At 51.1% G+C, this 18,284-nt stretch overlaps 1 protein-coding gene across 1 annotated transcript in view; it reads left to right on the forward strand.

Annotated features, from left to right (window-relative positions):
- Positions 1-18,284, forward strand: part of LOC147091403 (chloride channel protein 1-like) — a 68,491-nt gene that overhangs the window by 30,749 nt on the left and 19,458 nt on the right. Inside the window, exons 6-12 of the mRNA XM_085976760.1 lie at positions 633-766; positions 1,524-1,750; positions 3,010-3,091; positions 4,229-4,323; positions 9,992-10,030; positions 11,813-11,917; positions 16,159-16,245. Coding sequence (XP_085832886.1) covers positions 633-766; positions 1,524-1,750; positions 3,010-3,091; positions 4,229-4,323; positions 9,992-10,030; positions 11,813-11,917; positions 16,159-16,245 — 769 coding nt within the window. The remainder of the gene's footprint in view (positions 1-632; positions 767-1,523; positions 1,751-3,009; positions 3,092-4,228; positions 4,324-9,991; positions 10,031-11,812; positions 11,918-16,158; positions 16,246-18,284) is intronic.

The following is an 18,284-nucleotide window of genomic DNA, read 5'->3' on the forward strand; positions in this document are numbered from 1 at the left end:
GTTTGGGGGGTGAGGAGTCCCACAGTTTGGGGGGTGAGGAGTCTCACAGTTTGGGGGGTGAGGAGTCTCACAGTTTGTGGGGTGAGGAGTCTCACAGTTTGGGGGGTGAGGAGTCTCACAGTTTGTGGGGTGAGGAGTCTCACAGTTTGGGGGGTGAGGAGTCTCTCAGTTTGGGGGGTGAGGAGTCCCACAGTTTGGGGGGTGAGGAGTCTCACAGTTTGGGGGGTGAGGAGTCCCACAGTTTGGGGGTTGAGGAGTCTCACAGTTTGGGGGGTGAGGAGTCTCACAGTTTGGGGGGTGAGGAGTCTCACAGTTTGGGGGGTGAGGAGTCCCACAGTTTGGGGGGTGAGGAGTCTCACAGTTTGGAGGGTGAGGAGTCTCACAGTTTGGGGGGTGAGGAGTCTCACAGTTTGGGGGGTGAGGAGTCTCACAGTTTGGGGGGTGAGGAGTCTCACAGTTTGGGGGGTGAGGAGTCCCACAGTTTGGGGGGTGAGGAGTCCCACAGTTTGGGGGGTGAGGAGTCTCACAGTTTGGGGGGTGAGGAATCCCACAGTTTGGGGGGTGAGGAGTCCCACAGTTTGTGGAAATGTGATCCCAGTTTGGTGTGAATTGCAGCCTCTGTGTTTTTGCAGTAAGTACAATATCTTTGTGGAGGATATCATGGTTCGGAATGTCAAGTACGTCGCCTCGATCTGCAAATACCGAGACCTGCAGCGTGTGCTCAGCCTCAGCTCACTGAAGACCTTCCCCTTCGTGGACTCCACAGGTGGGCCGGGGGGAGGGGTGTGGGCGGAGGGCGGAGACCGCGAGGGGAGCGGGAGGAGGAGGAGGAGGGGAGAGGGCAGCGGAGTGGAGAGTTCGGAGGGAGAGGGCGTGGGGAGAAGGCGGAGGGGTGAGGGAGTAGGGAGAGGGCGGAGGGGGAGAGGGCGGAGGGGTGAGGGCGGAAGTGAGAGAGGGGAGGGGATAGGCGGGAGGGAGAGGGCGGAAGTGAGAGAGAGGAGGGGAGAGGGAGGAGGGCGGCGGGGAGAGGGCGGCGGGGAGGGGGAGGGGGCCGGGGGAGAAGGCGGAGGGAAGGGGGCGGGGGGAGAAGGCGGAGGGAAGGGGGAGGGGGGGCAAGAGGGCGGGGGGCAAGAGAGCGGAGGCGAGAGGGCGGAGATAGAGGGAGGAGGATAGAAGGTGGAGGGGAGAGGGCGGAGGGCGGGTGTGAGACGGTGGAGGAAGAGGTATGAGGGCGTGGGGGAAGAGGGGAGAGGGCAGGGGAAGCGGGTGGGGGAGTGGGAGTGCGAGATGGGGGGAAACTTCACCTTTGAACTCACGACTCCACCATTGAACTCACAACTTGACTAGTGAACTCGCGACTGGACCATTGAACTCGCAACTTGACCAGTCAACTCGCAACTTGACCAATCAACTCGCGACTTGACCATTGTACTCACGACTTGACCAGTGAACTCATGCCTTGACCATTGAACTCGCAACTTGACCTTTGTCCACTCCCCCTTTCTCCCCGCTCTGTTCTCCAGAATCCATGATCCTCCTGGGCTGCATTGAACGCTTGGAGATCCAGGGGCTCCTCCAGCGACACTTTAGCCAGGAACGGAGGCTCAGACAGGCGAAAGAGGACAAGATGAAGGACCGGCCTTTCACCGGGCAAGTGCCCAGCACCAAGGGGTCGCCAGACACCAACCGCAGCTCCTTCCTCTTCATCGACGAGGAGGAAGGGGACGCCCACGAGATAGACAACCTGGAGGTAACGGGCGAAGGGTGGGTGAGAGCAGGCAAGGCCCAGGCTCCATCCTCGGCCTGTGCTAAATTAAATGATTATGGTTATAGAGTTTGGGGGGGTGAGGAGCCCCACAGTTTGGGGGGGTGAGGAGTCTCACAGTTTGGGGGTGAGGAGTCCCACAGTTTTGGGGGTGAGGAGTCCCACAGTCTGGGGGGTGAGGAGTCTCACAGTCTGGGGGGTGAGGAGTCCCACAGTTTGGGGGGGTGAGGAGTCTCACAGTTTGGGAGGTGAGGAGTCCCACAGTTTGGGGGTGAGGAGTCCCACAGTCTGGGGGGTGAGGAGTCTCACAGTTTGGGAGGTGAGGAGTCCCACAGTTTGGGGGGTGAGGAGTCTCACAGTTTGGGGGCTGAGGAGTCTCCCAGTTTGGTTTGCGGGGTGAGGAGACCCACAGTTTGGGGGGGTGAGGAGACCCACAGTTTGGGAGGTGAGCAGTCCCACAATTTGGGGGATGAGGTGTCCCACAGTTTGCGGGGTGAGGAGTCCCACAGTTTGCGGGGTGAGGAGTCCCACAGTCTGGGGGGTGAGGAGTCTCACAGTTTGGGGGGTGAGGAGACCCACAGTTTGGGGGGTGAGGAGACCCACAGTTTGGGGGGTGAGGAGTCTCACAGTCTGGGTGGTGAGGAGTCCCACAGTTTGGGGGTGAGGAGTCTAACAGTCTGGGGGGTGAGGAGTCCCACAGTTTGGGGGGGTGAGGAGTCTCACAGTTTGGGGGTGAGGAGATCACAGTTTGGGGGTGAGGAGATCACAGTTTGGGGGTGAGGAGATCACAGTTTGGGGGGTGAGGAGATCACAGTTTGGGGGGTGAGGAGATCACAGTTTGGGGGGTGAGGAGATCACAGTTTGCGGGTGAGGAGATCACAGTTTGGGGGGTGAGGAGATCACAGTTTGCGGGGGGGAGATCAGAGTTTGGGGGTGAGGAGATCAGAGTTTGGGGGTGAGGAGATCACAGTTTGGGGGGTGAGGAGATCACAATTTGGCGGTTGAGATCACAGTTTGGCGGTTGAGGAGATCATAGTTTGGGGGTGAGGAGTTCAGAGTTTGGGGGTGAGGAGATCACAGCTTGGGGGGTGAGGAGATCACAGTTTGGGGGGTGAGGAGATCACAGTTTGGGGGTGAGGAGATCACAGTTTGGGGGGTCAGGAGTCTCACAGTTTGAGGGTAGCAGGTTTTTTCGATGAAGCACCTCTTGGTTGAATTTACACTCGCAGTTTTTTTTCCTGCAGAAAACACGGGCTGAGTCAGAGACCCCACACCCTGTCGATGTACCCAAGGGACCAATCGCAGATCATAAAGCTGTGGGCCCAGGTTAGAACCAGAGATGGACCAGCAAGCCTCAACAACCTTCATTTCGTAGCCTATAGGCTCGCAGCGGCAGTGACCATCCCTGAAGTAGGAAGCCGCTTTGCGCACAGGAAGATCCCACGAACAGCTAATGCGAGGAACGCGGGGCCTCAGTTTAACATTCCCCTAAACAAGTGAGGCGGGGCCTCGGTTTAACACTACCATGAACAGATGCAGCACGGGTCAGATACAGAGTAAAGCATCCACTACACTGTCCCATCAAACACTCCCAGGGCAGGTACAGCACGGGTCAGATACAGAGTAAAGCTCCCTCTACACTGTCCCATCAAACACTCCCAGGGCAGGTACAGCACGGGTTAGATACAGAGTAAAGCTCCCTCTACACTGTCCCATCAAACACTACCAGGGCAGGTACAGCACGGATTAGATACAGAGTAAAACTCCCTCTATCCTGTCCCAGCAAACACTCCCAGGGCAGGTACAGCACGGGTTACATACAGAGTAAAACTCCCTCTACACTGTCCCATCAAACACTCCCAGGGCAGGTACAGCACGGGTTAGATACAGAGTATAGCTCCCTCTACACTGTCCCATCAAACACTCCCAGGGCAGGTACAGCACGGATTAGATACAGAGTAAAACTCCCTCTACACTGTCCCATCAAACACTCCCAGGGCAGGTACAGTACGGGTTAGATACAGAGTAAAGCTCCCTCTGCACTGTCCCATCAAACACTCCCAGGGCAGGTACAGCATGGGGTTAGATACAGAGTAAAGCTCCCTCTACACTGTCCCATCAAACACTCCCAGGGCAGGTACAGCACGGGTTAGATACAGAGTAAAGCTCCCTCTACACTGTCCCATCAAACACTCCCAGGGCAGGTACAGCACGGGTTAGATACAGAGTAAAGCTCCCTCTACACTGTCCCATCAAACACTCCCAGGGCAGGTACAGCACGGGTTAGATACAGAGTAAAGCTCCCTCTACACTGTCCCATCAAACACTCCCAGGGCAGGTACAGCACGGGTTAGATACAGAGTAAAGCTCCCTCTACACTGTCCCATCAAGCACTCCCAGGGCAGGTAGAACACCGGTTAGATACAGAGTAATGCTCCCTCACTGACTGCTCTCTCTCTCCAGATGCTCCGCGGCCCAGGTCTAGGACGAGGACCCTGAGGGACCTGTTGTGCCACTCGTCTGAAATGCCACAGGAGGAGGAGGCTGTGGAGGTCTTGGTGTGTCTCTCACTCTCTTTGTGTCTCTCACTCTCTGTCTGTCTCTGTCTCTCACCCTCTCTCTGTCTCTCTCTCTGAGTCTTACTCTCTCTCGCTCCCTGTCTCTCGCTCCTGTAATGATCAATAACATGTCATTCTATAGTGGACACTAGGTGGAGCCGTAGAGCTGTATATAGCTGTATGTATAAGACTACACTACCCAGCTGTATGTATATTAAGACTACATTACCCATGAGGCACTAGGCTACCCACAAGGCAGCAGTCAAGATGGATGCCTCTGCAGATACTGTACCTAGTCCACATGTGCTCAATACAAGTGTCTAGCAAAAGCTAGCTGTGTTCATAATAAGAATGTCTATTTATTAATGAACATAAGATGGTACCAGGATGGTGAAGATCAGCTGAAAATTGTGAAAAGCGACATGGAGAATTTGAAGCCACCAGAGCGTTTGAAACTCACAGGAAATATCGACTACAATTGGCAGACTCTTAAACAACAATTCGAACTCTACATTGCAGCCATCGGATTCGGTACGAAGCCAGACGCAAGAAAGATAGCGTTGCTGCTTACGGTTGCAGGCCCACAGGCGATAGAGGTATTTAATACATTTGTATTTAATCCAGAGGAGAACAGAGAAAAATTAGAAGATGTGCTCAAAAAATTTGATGCACATTGCTCTCCCAAAAAGAATGAGACCTATGAAAGATACATCTGCCGTTCTCGGACACAGCAGCAAAATGAGACTTTTGATAGCTTTATAACTGATCTGAAACTGAAAGCACAGACATGTAATTTCTCTGAGCTGAAAGCGTCCATGATTCGTGACCAAATTGTGTTTGGTATTCATGATAAAAAAGTCAGGGAATGTCTGTTGAGAGAAACCAAATTAAATTTGGAAAATGCGGTGAAAATATGCCAAGCCAGCGAGCTAGCTCGAAAGCACGCAAAGACTTTCAGTGAAATCAATAATGATGCGATTGTAATGAGTGATAATGCTGCTGTCGGTGCTGTGTCCTACAAGGGGAAGAAACGTGGGCAGAACAGAAATGAAAAGCAATCGGAGGATGACATTTTTAATTGTAAATGCTGTGGTTACAAACACCAGTTAAGACAATGCCCAGCGTTTGGAAAAATGTGCACAGTGTAATGGAAAGAATCACTTTGCTAAACAATGCTTTTCAAAAGTAAAAACTAAGAAAGGGCAACGAGTTAATGTAATTGAGGACACTGATTTAAGTGAGACATTTTTTGTACGAATGGTGTCATGTGACAATATCAAAAAGGATACAGAAAATGTGCAGCCCTCAGAAATGGACAATGCTGAACATAAAGTTAATGCAGTAAAAGAGGACAAATGGATGATCCCACTGTAGGTAAATGGAGCATTAGTTACCTTGAAACTAGACACTGGGGCAAAAGCAAACTTAATCAGTATGAGTGACATTAACAATATGAAAGAAAAGTCCAAAATACAGAAAAAGTCAGTACTACTGAAGGACTATAATGGACAGAAAATAGATAGCTTAGGTGTATGCAGACTTAAAGTGACAGTCAAAGACAAAGTGCATCATCTCATGTTTTCTGTTGTGGTTGAAAGACTTGATTCACTACTGGGTGACAAAGCTTGTGAGGACTTAGAACTGGTCAAGAGAGTCTACCATATAAACTGTGCCATAAGCAGACCAGATGACTCGGTGGATTCTGTAGTGAATAATTTCCAGGATGTGTTCAAAGGATTTGGAGTTCTACCATTCACTTACAAGATCCAGCTAAAGGAGGATGCTCAGCCAGTGGTACATGCTCCACGAATAGTTCCAGCACCCCTGCGTGACCGGCTCAAGAATGAACTGGAGAGAATGACCACACTAGGAGTCAACAGGAAAGTCGAAGAGCCAACAGACTGGGTTAACTCCATGGTATGTGTAAAGAAAAAGAACAATGATCTAAGAATATGCATGGATCCAAAGGACTTAAATGCAAACATAAAATGTGAACACTACCAGATTCCCAAGCGAGAAGAAATCACCAGTGAAATGTCAGGTGCCAGATACTTTACAAAGCTCGATGCCTTACAAGGATTTTGGCAACTAAAACTGGATGAAGAGAGCACCAAATACTGTACCTTCAACACACCATTTGGCAGGTATTGTTTCCTCAGAATGCCTTTCGGGATAATATCTGCATCTGAAATCTTTCATAGAGCGATGGAACACATAATTGAAGGCCTGGAAGGAGTTCGGGTCTATGTTGATGACATCATCATCTGGGGCTCCACACTGAAAGAACACAGTGAGAGACTGACTAAAGTGCTACAGAGCATACGCCGGAATGGACTGAAGCTCAACAAAGCCAAGTGTCAGTTTGGCATCCAGGAAGTCACTTTCCTAGGAGATAATCTATCTGGTAATGGAATAGAGCCAGATATGGAAAAAGTAAACGCCATACTCAAAATGCCCCGACCCACTGACAAAAAAGGAGTGCTACACATCATGGGGATGATAAACTTCATTGGAAAGTTCATTCCTAACTTGTCAGCCAAGACAGCCTGTCTGCGAGACCTGCTACATAAAACAAATGAGTTTGCATGGACAGAAAGACATGAACAAGAGTGGATAAACCTCAAAACAGTGCTGACAACCACACCTGTACTCTCCTTCTTTGACCCAACCAAAAGAATCAAAGTGTCAACGGATGCATTAAAAGATGGCCTAGGTGCGGTCTTGCTACAAGCAGAGGGTGAAGATTGGAAGCCTGTTGCCTATGCCTCCAGGTCTATGACTGATACTGAGTGTCGATACGCCCAGATTGAAAAGGAATGTCTAGGCTTGGTAGTTGGACTAGAAAAGTTTCATGGCTACATATATGGACTTCCCACCTTCACAGTTGAGACAGACCACAGCCCACTGGTTGCCATCATAAAAAAAACCTGAATGAGATGTCTCCAAGGATTCAATGACTCATGATGAAGCTGCAAAGATATGACTTTGAACTGATCTACACACCAGGCAAATACATAGTGTTAGCAGATGCACTATCCCGAGCACCCACAATGAGTCATGTGAGCTCTACTGAAGAAGACGTGGATGTTCATGTGAGCATGGTCACTGCTGCGCTGCCCGTGTCAGACACAAAATCAAAGCAAATAGCAGAAGAAACAGTAAAAGATACAGTATTACAAACAGTAATAGAGAACATTCATCATGGCTGGCCAAAAGGTTCCTGTCCAAAATATTTTCACAAGGTCAGAATTGAGTGTCGCAAGTGAACTATTACTAAAACAGAACAGAATAGTCATTCCACAGGCTCTACGTCAAGAAATGCTCAAAAGGATTCATGAGGGACACCTCGGAATTGAAAAATGCAAAAGGAGAGCAAGAGACACTGTTTATTGGCCTGGCATAAATAAGGACATTGAGAACATGATAGGCAAATGTGAGACATGTCAGAAACACCAAAACAAACAAGCAAAGGAACCAATGATAGTAGCTGACATACCAACAGCACCATGGCAAAAGGTTGGTATGGACCTTTTTCATTTAAATGGTAAAGACTATCTAATAGTGATTGACTACTATTCTAACTATCCTGAGATGGCGCTGCTCTCAAGCACCACAACAAGCAGTGTCATAATCCATCTTCGCCAGACATGGAATTCCCAGGATTGCCGTTAGCGACAATGGTCCGTGCTTCAACTGTAAGGAGTGGCAACAGTTTGCAGCACATGATGACTTTCAGCACATCACATCCAGTCCTTTGTATGCTCAGTCAAATGGTAAGGCAGAGAAAGGTGTTCAAGTTCTCAAGCAGCTACTGAAGAAAGCGACAGAAAGCAAGTCTGATCCTTATCTCGCCCTGCTGAGCTACCAAGCCTCACCTTTAGACTGTGGTTCTTCACCTGCTGAACTACTAATGGGTCGCAAGTTGCGCACCACGCTACCCTGCTGTGCAAAAGAACAGCAAAGTGAGGAACTGAGACAGAGACTTCAACTGTTAAAGCTGAAACAGAAATCATACTATGACAAGTCATCCAAAACTCTAAAACCATTGACAAGGGATGATGTTGTCAGGATTGAGGATCCAGATGCATGGAACAGGAAAGCTACAGTTCTTGAGGAAGTAGGACCAAGGTCATACACTGTTAGAACTGAGGAAGGACAGATTCTCAGGAGGAACCGCCGTTCCCTCCTAAAAACACAAGAGACTATTCAAGACCAGATTGATGACAATGCCGCAACTGCATCTTGTCATTCACCGCCAGAACAATCTCATGAAGACACGTCAGACTTACCCGTGTTGAGAAGATCCACACGTGAAGTAAAAAAGCCTGATAGACTTAATCTTTGAGTACAATGTAAAGCTTTGAAAATGTGTTGACTGTTTTGAAAATGTTTATGTTTATAGAGCACTAACAAAAGTGTTACTGATATTATCTTTATTGTTTTCTTGAAAGTTGATTGATATTTTGATTTTGTTAAACCTCCAAGAAAGGGGGATGTAATGATCAATAACATGTCATTCTATAGTGGACACTAGGTGGAGCTGTAGAGCTGTATATATGTAAGACTACACTACCCAGCTGTAAGTATATTAAGACTACATTACCCATGAGGCACTAGGCTACCCACAAGGCAGCAGTCAAGATGGAAGCCTCTACAGATACTGTACCTAGTCCACATGTGCTCAATAAAAGTGTCTAGCAAAAGCTAGCTGTGTTCATAATAAGAATGTCTATTTATTAATGAACATAAGACCTCCCTGTCTCTCGCTCCCTGTCTCTCTCGCTCCCTGTCCCTCTCGCTCCCTGTCCCTCTCGCTCCCTGTCCCTCTCGCTCTCCCTGTCCCTCTCGCTCTCCCTGTCCCTCTCGCTCTCCCTGTCCCTCTCGCTCTCCCTGTCCCTCTCGCTCTCCCTGTCCCTCTCGCTCTCCCTGTCCCTCTCGCTCTCCCTGTCCCTCTCGCTCTCCCTGTCCCTCTCGCGCTCCCTGTCCCTCTCGCGCTCCCTGTCCCTCTCGCGCTCCCTGTCCCTCTCGCGCTCCCTGTCCCTCTCGCGCTCCCTGTCCCTCTCGCGCTCCCTGTCCCTCTCGCGCTCCCTGTCCCTCTCGCGCTCGCTCTTGCTCTCGCACTCTCTATCACTCTCGCGCTCTCTCGGTCGCTCTCTCTCAATCTCTCACTCCAATTCCAATTCCAATTAAAATGCTTTATTGGCATGAAAGTTTACAGAGAACCATATTGCCAAAGCTTACATAGCAAAAAGGTACAGTTTTCCAACATTCTGTAGGTGTCAATCGATTTGACATTTGTTGGGTACATACAATATTACTTTTAAACAATATTAATTTTAAACAGTCTTTGTACTTCATTTGGTACGTTCAATATTAATTTTAAACAGTCTTAATTTTAAACAGTCCTCAGGTTGTGACATGTTGTTACATATTTGGCCCCAAGGTATGGTCTGTCTCCTTCTCCTAGGACTAATCTCAATTTTGACAGATCATCCAATTCCTTGAAATCTGGGGTTGTTCTCTCTCACTGTCTCTCACTGTCTCTCACTCTCTCGATCTCTCACTGTCTCTCTCTCTCTCACACTCATTCACTCTCTCTCTGTCTCTATCTGTCTCTTTACCTCAGTCGTTCCTTTACTGAATGATATCTTGTTATTCCATTTCGCAGGAAGCTCCGGAAATTGTGGATCCGATGAGTTTAGAAGAGGTGAGATTCCAGTTGTTATTGTCAAAACATTCCCCGGGCTGATTCACCCCCTTCCCTAACCCAGGGGTCACAGGACAGGGATCAGGAGCAGGAAGCCGGGCTGATTCATCCCCTCCCTAACCCAGGGGTCACTGGACAGGGATCAGGAGCAGGAATCCGGGCTGATTCACCACTCCCTAACCCAGGGGTCACTGGACAGGGATCAGGAGCAGGAACCCGGGCTGATTCATCCCCTCCCTAACCCAGGGGTCACTGGACAGGGATCAGGAGCAGGAACCCGGGCTGATTCACCCCCTCCCTAACCCAGGGGTCACTGGACAGGGATCAGGAGCAGGAACCCAGGCTGATTCACACCCTCCCTAACACAGGGGTCACTGGACAGGGATCAGGAGCAGGAACCCGGGCTGATTCACCCCACTCCCTAACCCAGGGGTCACTGGACAGGGATCAGGAGCAGGAACCCGGGCTGTCCCACCCCCTCCCTAACCCAGGGGTCACTGGACAGGGATCAGGAGCAGGAACCCGGGCTGTCCCACCCCCTCCCTAACCCAGGGGACACTGGACAGGGATCAGGAGCAGGAACCCAGGCTGATTCACCCCCTCCCTAACCCAGGGGTCACTGGACAGGGATCAGGAGCAGGAACCCGGGCTGTCCCACCCCCTCCCTAACCCAGGGGTCACTGGACAGGGATCAGGAGCAGGAACCTGGGCTGATTCACCCCCTCCCTAACCCAGGGGTCACTGGACAGGGATCAGGAGCAGGAACCCGGGCTGATTCACCCCCTCCCTAACCCAGGGGTCACTGGACAGGGATCAGGAGCAGGAACCCGGGCTGATTCACCCCCTCCCTAACCCAGGGGTCACTGGACAGGGATCAGGAGCAGGAACCCGGGCTGATTCACCCGCTCCCTAACCCAGGGGTCACTGGACAGGGATCAGGAGCAGGAACCCGGGCTGATTCACCACCCTCCCTAACCCAGGGGTCACTGGACAGGGATCAGGAGCAGGAACCCGGGCTGATTCACTCCCTCCCTAACCCAGGGGTCACAGGACAGGGATCAGGAGCAGGAACCCGGGCTGATTCACCCCCTCCCTAACCCAGGGGTCACTGGACAGGGATCAGGAGCAGGAACCCGGGCTGATTCACCCCCTCCCTAACCCAGGGGTCACTGGACAGGGATCAGGAGCAGGAACCCGGGCTGATTCACCCCCCTCCCTAACCCAGGGGTCACTGGACAGGGATCAGGAGCAGGAACCCGGGCTGATTCACTCCCCTCCCTAACCCAGGGGTCACTGGACAGGGATCAGGAGCAGGAACCCGGGCTGATTCACTCCCCTCCCTAACCCAGGGTCACTGGACAGGGATCAGGAGCAGGAACCCGGGCTGATTCACTCCCCTCCCTAACCCAGGGGTCACTGGACAGAGATCAGGAGCAGGAACCCGGGCTGATTCACCCCCTCCCTAACCCAGGGGTCACTGGACAGGGATCAGGAGCAGGAACCCGGGCTGATTCACCCCCTCCCTAACCCAGGGGTCAATGGACAGGGATCAGGAGCAGGAACCCGGGCTGATTCACTCCCCTCCCTAACCCAGGGGTCACTGGGCAGGGATCAGGAGCAGGAACCAGTGGTCCGTAACACATAACTGATTAAATCAGGCTAACTCAGCATAGGCCAGGGATGGAGCCTGGGACTTTCCTGCTCGGAATGTGAGGAGGTCTGAATGCTAGACTGGTGGCTGGGGATTCACCCTGCAATTAAACCTTTCTCTGAATTCTGTAGATTAGAAAGTGGGAGCGTTGGGAGAAAGATGCCACTGTGAACTACGAAAACTGTCGAATCGATGCTTCACCCTTCCAACTCGTGGAGAGAACGTCATTGCACAAGGTGAGTGTTAAAGTGAGGGATGTGGGGTATATCAGTGTCACAATGAGGGGTGTGGGGTATATCAGTGTTAGATTGAGGGGTGTGGGGTATATCAGTGTCACAATGAGGGGTGTGGGGTATATCAGTGTGTTACAGTGAGGAGTGTGGGGTATATCAGTGTTACATTGAGGGGTATATCAGTGTCACAATGAGGGGTGTGGGGTATATCAGTGTCACAATGAGGGGTGTGGGGTATATCAGTGTGTTACAGTGAGGAGTGTGGGGTATATCAGTGTTACAGTGAGGGGTGTGGGGTATATCAGTGTGTTACAGTGAGGGGTGTGGGATATATCCATGTTACAGTGACGGGTGTGGGGATATATCAGTGTTACAGTGAGGGGTGTGGCGTATATCAGAGTGTTACAGTGAGGGGTGTGGCGTATATCAGTATGTTACAGTGAGGGGTGTGGGTATATCAGTGTTACAGTGAGGGGTGTGGGTATATCAGTGTTACAGTGAGGGGTGTGGGATATATCAGTGTTTTACAGTGAGGGGTGTGGGGTATATCCGAGTGTTACAGTGAGGGGTGTGGGGATATATCAGTGTTACAGTGAGGGGTGTGGGGTATATCAGTGTGCTACCGTGAGGGGTGTGGGGTATCTCAGTATTACCGTCAGTGGTGTGGGGTATATCCGTGTTACAGTGAGGGGTGTGGGGTATATCTGTGTTACAGTGAGGGGTGTGGGGTATATCCGTGTTACAGTGAGGGGTGTGGGGTATATCAGTGCTACATGAGGGGTGTGGGTTATATCAGTGCTACATGAGGGGTGTGGGGTATCTCAGTATTACAGTCAGTGATGTGGAGTATATCGATGTTACATGAGGGGTGTGGGTATATCAGCGTGTCACCGTGAGGGGTGTGTGGGTATATCAGTGTTACTGTGAGGAGTGTGGGTATATCATAGGGTTACACTGAGGTGTGTGTGATATATCAGTGTTACATGACAGGTGTGGGGTGTATCAGAGTGTTACAGTGAGGGGTGTGAGTATATCAGTGTTACCATGAGGGGTGAGGTGTATATCAGTGTTACCGTGAGGGGTGAGGTGTATATCAGTGTTACCGTGAGGGGTGAGGTGTATATCAGTGTTACCGTGAGGGGTGAGGTGTATATCAGTGTTACAGTGAGGGGTGTGGGGTATATCAGTGTTACATGACAGGTGTGGGGTGTATCAGAGTGTTACAGTGAGGGTTGTGGTGTATATCAGTGTTACAGTGAGGTGTGTGGGTATATCAGTGTTACTGTGAGGAGTGTGGGTATATCATAGGGTTACACTGAGGTGTGTGCGGTATATCAGTGTTACATGACAGGTGTGGGGTTTATCAGAGTGTTACAGTGAGGGGTGGGAGGTATATCCGTGTTACAGTGAGGGGTGTGGGTTATCTCAGTATTACAGTGAGTGGTGTGGAGTATATCGGTGTTACATGAGGGGTGTGGGTATATCAGAGTGTTATAGTGAGGGGTGTGTGGTATATCAGTATGTTACAGTGAGGGGTGTGTGGTATATCAGTATGTTACAGTGAGGGGTGTGGGGTATATCAGAGTGTTACAGTGAGGGGTGTGGGGTATATCAGTGTGTTACAGTGAGGGGTGTGGGGTATATCAGTATGTTACAGTGAGGGCTGTGGGGTATATCGGTGTGTTACAGTGAGGGGTGTGGGTATATCAGTGTTACAGTGAGGGGTGTGGGGTATATCTGTTACAGTGAGGTGTGGGGATATATCAGTGTTACAGTGAGGGGTGGGGATATATCAGCGTGTTACAGTGAGGGGTGTGGGGTATATCAGCGTGTTACAGTGAGGGGTGTGGGGTATATCAGTGTGTTACAGTGAGGGGTGTGGGCTATATCAGTGTGTTACAGTGAGGGGTGTGGGGTACATCAGTGTGTTACAGTGAGGGGTGTGGGCTATATCAGTGTATTACAGTGAGGGGTGTGGGGTATATCAGTGTTATAGTGAGGGGTGTGGTGTATATCAGTGTTACAGTGAGGTGTGTGGGTATATTAGTGTTACTGTGAGGAGTGTGGGTATATCATAGGGTTACACTGAATGTGTGCGGTATATCAGTGTTACATGACAGGTGTGGGGTTTATCAGAGTGTTACAGTGAGGGGTGTGAGTATATCTGTGTCACCGTGAGGGGTGAGGTGTATATCATTGTTACAGTGAGGGGTGTGGTGTATATCAGTGTTACAGTGAGGGGTGTGGGGTATATCCGTGTTACAGTGAGGGGTGTGGGGTATCTCAGAGTGTTACTGTGAAGGGTGAGGTGTATATCAGTGTTAAGGTGAGGGATGTGAGGTATATCACCGTGTTACAGTGAGGTGTGTGGGTAAATCAGTGTTACAGTGAGGTGTGTGGATTATATCAGAGTTACAGTGAGGGGTGTGGGGTATATCAGTGTGTTACAGTGAGGGGTGTGGGGTATACCCGTGTTACAGTGAGGGGTGTGGGGCATATCAGTGCTACATGAGGGGTGTGGGGTATCTCAGTATTACAGTCAGTGATGTGGAGTATATCGGTGTTACATGAGGGGTGTGGGGTATCTCAGTATTACAGTCAGTGATGTGGAGTATATCAGTGCTACATGAGGGGTGTGGGGTATCTCAGTATTACAGTCAGTGATGTGGAGTATATCGGTGTTACATGAGGGGTGTGGGGTATCTCAGTATTACAGTCAGTGATGTGGAGTATATCAGTGCTACATGAGGGGTGTGGGGTATCTCAGTATTACAGTCAGTGATGTGGAGTATATCAGTGCTACATGAGGGGTGTGGGGTATCTCAGTATTACAGTCAGTGATGTGGAGTATATCAGTGCTACATGAGGGGTGTGGGGTATCTCAGTATTACAGTCAGTGATGTGGAGTATATCGGTGTTACATGAGGGGTGTGGGGTATCTCAGTATTACAGTCAGTGATGTGGAGTATATCGGTGTTACATGAGGGGTGTGGGTATATCAGCGTGTTACCATGAGGGGTGTGGGGTATTTCAGTGTTAAAGTGAGGGGTGTCGGGTATATCCGTGTTACAGTGAGGGGTATATCAGCGTTACAGTGAGGGGTGTGGTGTATATCAGTGTTACAGTGAGGGGTGTGGGATATATCAGTGTTACAGTGAGGTTTGTGGGTATATCAGTGTTACTGTGAGGAGTGTGGGTATATCATAGGGTTACACTGAGGTGTGTGCGGTATATCAGTGTTACATGACAGGTGTGGGGTTTATCTGAGTGTTACAGTGAGGGGTGTGAGTATATCTGTGTTACCGTGAGGGGTGTGGTGTATATCAGTGTTACAGTGAGGGGTGTGGGGTATCTCAGTATCACAGTGAGTGGTGTGGAGTATATCGGTGTTACATGAGGGGTGTGGGTATATCAGTATGTTACAGTGAGGGGTGTGGGATATATCAGTGTTACAGTGACGGGTGTGGGGATATATCAGTGTGTTACAGTGAGGGGTGGGGATATATCAGTGTTACAGTGGGGGGTGTGGGGTATATCAGCGTGTTACAGTGAGGGGTGTGGGTATATCAGTGTGTTACAGTGAGGGGTGTGGGATATATCAGTGTTACAGTGAGGGGTGTGGGGTATATCAGTGTGTTACTGTGAGGGGTGTGGGGTATATCAGTGTTACAGTGAGGGGTGTGGGGTATATCAGTGTGTTACAGTGAGGGGTGTGGGCTATATCAGTGTTACAGTGAGGGGTGTGGGGTATATCAGTGTTACAGTGATGGGTGTGAGCTATATCAGTGTGTTACAGTGAGGGGTGTGGGGTATATCAGTATGTTACAGTGAGGGGTGTGGGGTATATCAGTATGTTACAGTGAGGGGTGTGGGTATATCAGTATGTTACAGTGAGGGGTGTGGGGTATATCAGTGTGTTACAGTGAGGGGTGTGAGCTATATCAGTGTGTTACAGTGAGGGGTGTGGGGTATATCAGTGTTACAGTGAGGGGTGTGGGTATATCAGTGTTACAGTGAGGGGTGTGGGTTATATCAGTGTGTTACAGTGAGGGCTGTGGGGTATATCAGTATGTTACAGTGATGGGTGTGAGCTATATCAGTGTGTTACAGTGAGGGGTGTGGGGTATATCAGTATGTTACAGCGAGGGGTGTGGGTATATCAGTCTTACAGTGAGGGGTATATCAGCGTGTTACAATGACTAATGATGCATCTCCTGACCTTCTCTGCTCTCCCTCTTCCCCAGACGCACACTCTGTTCTCACTGCTTGGATTGAATCATGCGTATGTCACCAGCCTAGGGAAGCTGGTTGGAGTTGTCGCCTTGGCTGAGGTGAGCGTCCTACTATATATGTAAGGTACGAAAACCTCCCCACACCCACCATCGCTTGTAGGTGAGGAATCCCTCAGTTTGGGGGTTGAGTAGGTCACAGTTTGGGGGATAAGAAGATCACAGTTTGGGGGGTGAGGAGATCACAGTTTGGGGGGCGAGGTGATCACAGTTTGGGGGGCGGGGTGATCACAGTTTGGGGGGTGAGGAGATCACAGTTTGGGGGGCGAGGTGATCACAGTTTGGGGGGCGAGGCGATCACAGTTTGGGGGGTGAGGTGATCACAGTTTGGGGGGTGAGGTGATCACAGTTTGGGGGGTGAGGTGATCACAGTTTGGGGGGCGAGGTGATCACAGTTTGGGGGGTGAGGTGATCACAGTTTGGGGGGCGAGGTGATCACAGTTTGGGGGGTGAGGTGATCACAGTTTGGGGGGCGAGGTGATCACAGTTTGGGGGGTGAGGAGATCACAGTTTGGGGGGCGAGGTGATCACAGTTTGGGGGGCGAGGTGATCACAGTTTGTGGGGTGAGGAGATCACAGTTTGGGGGGCGAGGAGATCACAGTTTGGGGGGCGAGGTGATCACAGTTTGGGGGGCGAGGTGATCACAGTTTGGGGGGCGAGGTGATCACAGTTTGGGGGGCGAGGAGATCACAGTTTGGGGGGCGAGGTGATCACAGTTTGGGGGGCGAGGTGATCACAGTTTGGGGGGCGAGGCGATCACAGTTTGGGGGGTGAGGTGATCACAGTTTGGGGGGCGAGGTGATCACAGTTTGGGGGGCGAGGCGATCACAGTTTGGGGGGTGAGGTGATCACAGTTTGGGGGGTGAGGTGATCACAGTTTGGGGGGTGAGGTGATCACAGTTTGGGGGGTGAGGTGATCACAGTTTGGGGGGCGAGGTGATCACAGTTTGGGGGGTGAGGTGATCACAGTTTGGGGGGCGAGGTGATCACAGTTTGGGGGGCGAGGTGATCACAGTTTGGGGGGCGAGGTGATCACAGTTTGGGGGGTGAGGTGATCACAGTTTGGGGGGTGAGGTCTTCACAGTTTGGGGGGTGAGGTGATCACAGTTTGGGGGGTGAGGTGATCACAGTTTGGGGGGTGAGGTCTTCACAGTTTGGGGGGTGAGGTGATCACAGTTTGGGGGGTGAGGAGATCACAGTTTGGGGGGCGAGGTGATCACAGTTTGGGGGGCGAGGTGATCACAGTTTGGGGGGTGAGGAGATCACAGTTTGGGGGGCGAGGTGATCACAGTTTGGGGGGCGAGGTGATCACAGTTTGGGGGGCGAGGTGATCACAGTTTGTGGGGTGAGGAGATCACAGTTTGGGGGGCGAGGTGATCACAGTTTGGGGGGTGAGGTGATCACAGTTTGGGGGACGAGGTGATCACAGTTTGGGGGACGAGGTGATCACAGTTTGGGGGGCGAGGTGATCACAGTTTGGGGGGTGAGGTGATCACAGTTTGGGGGGTGAGGAGATCACAGTTTGTGGGGTGAGGAGATCACAGTTTGGGTGGTGAGGAGATCACAGTTTGGGGGGTGAGGAGATCACAGTTTGGGGGGCGAGGTGATCACAGTTTGGGGGGCGAGGAGATCACAGTTTGGGGGGCGAGGTGATCACAGTTTGGGGGGCGAGGCGATCACAGTTTGGGGGGCGAGGCGATCACAGTTTGGGGGGCGAGGCGATCACAGTTTGGGGGGCGAGGCGATCACAGTTTGGGGGGCGAGGCGATCACAGTTTGGGGGGCGAGGTGATCACAGTTTGGGGGGGCGATGTGATCACAGTTTGGGGGGCGAGGTGATCACAGTTTGGGGGGCGAGGAGATCACAGTTTGGGGGGTGATAGATCACAGTTTTTGGGGTGCGGAGATCGCAGTTTGGGGGTGTGAGGAGATCACAGTTTGGGAGGTGAGGAGATCACAGTTTGGGGGGTGAGGTGATCACAGTTTGGGGGGTGAGGTTATCACAGTTTGTGGGGTGAGGTGATCACAGTTTGGGGGGTGAGGAGATCACAGTTTTGCAGATGAGGTTATCAGAGTTTTGG

Source organism: Somniosus microcephalus, unplaced genomic scaffold (assembly GCF_052327205.1).
Source record: "Somniosus microcephalus isolate GS21.2 unplaced genomic scaffold, FLI_Smic_1.0 unresolved_chr3, whole genome shotgun sequence".
Lineage (NCBI taxonomy): Eukaryota > Metazoa > Chordata > Chondrichthyes > Squaliformes > Somniosidae > Somniosus > Somniosus microcephalus.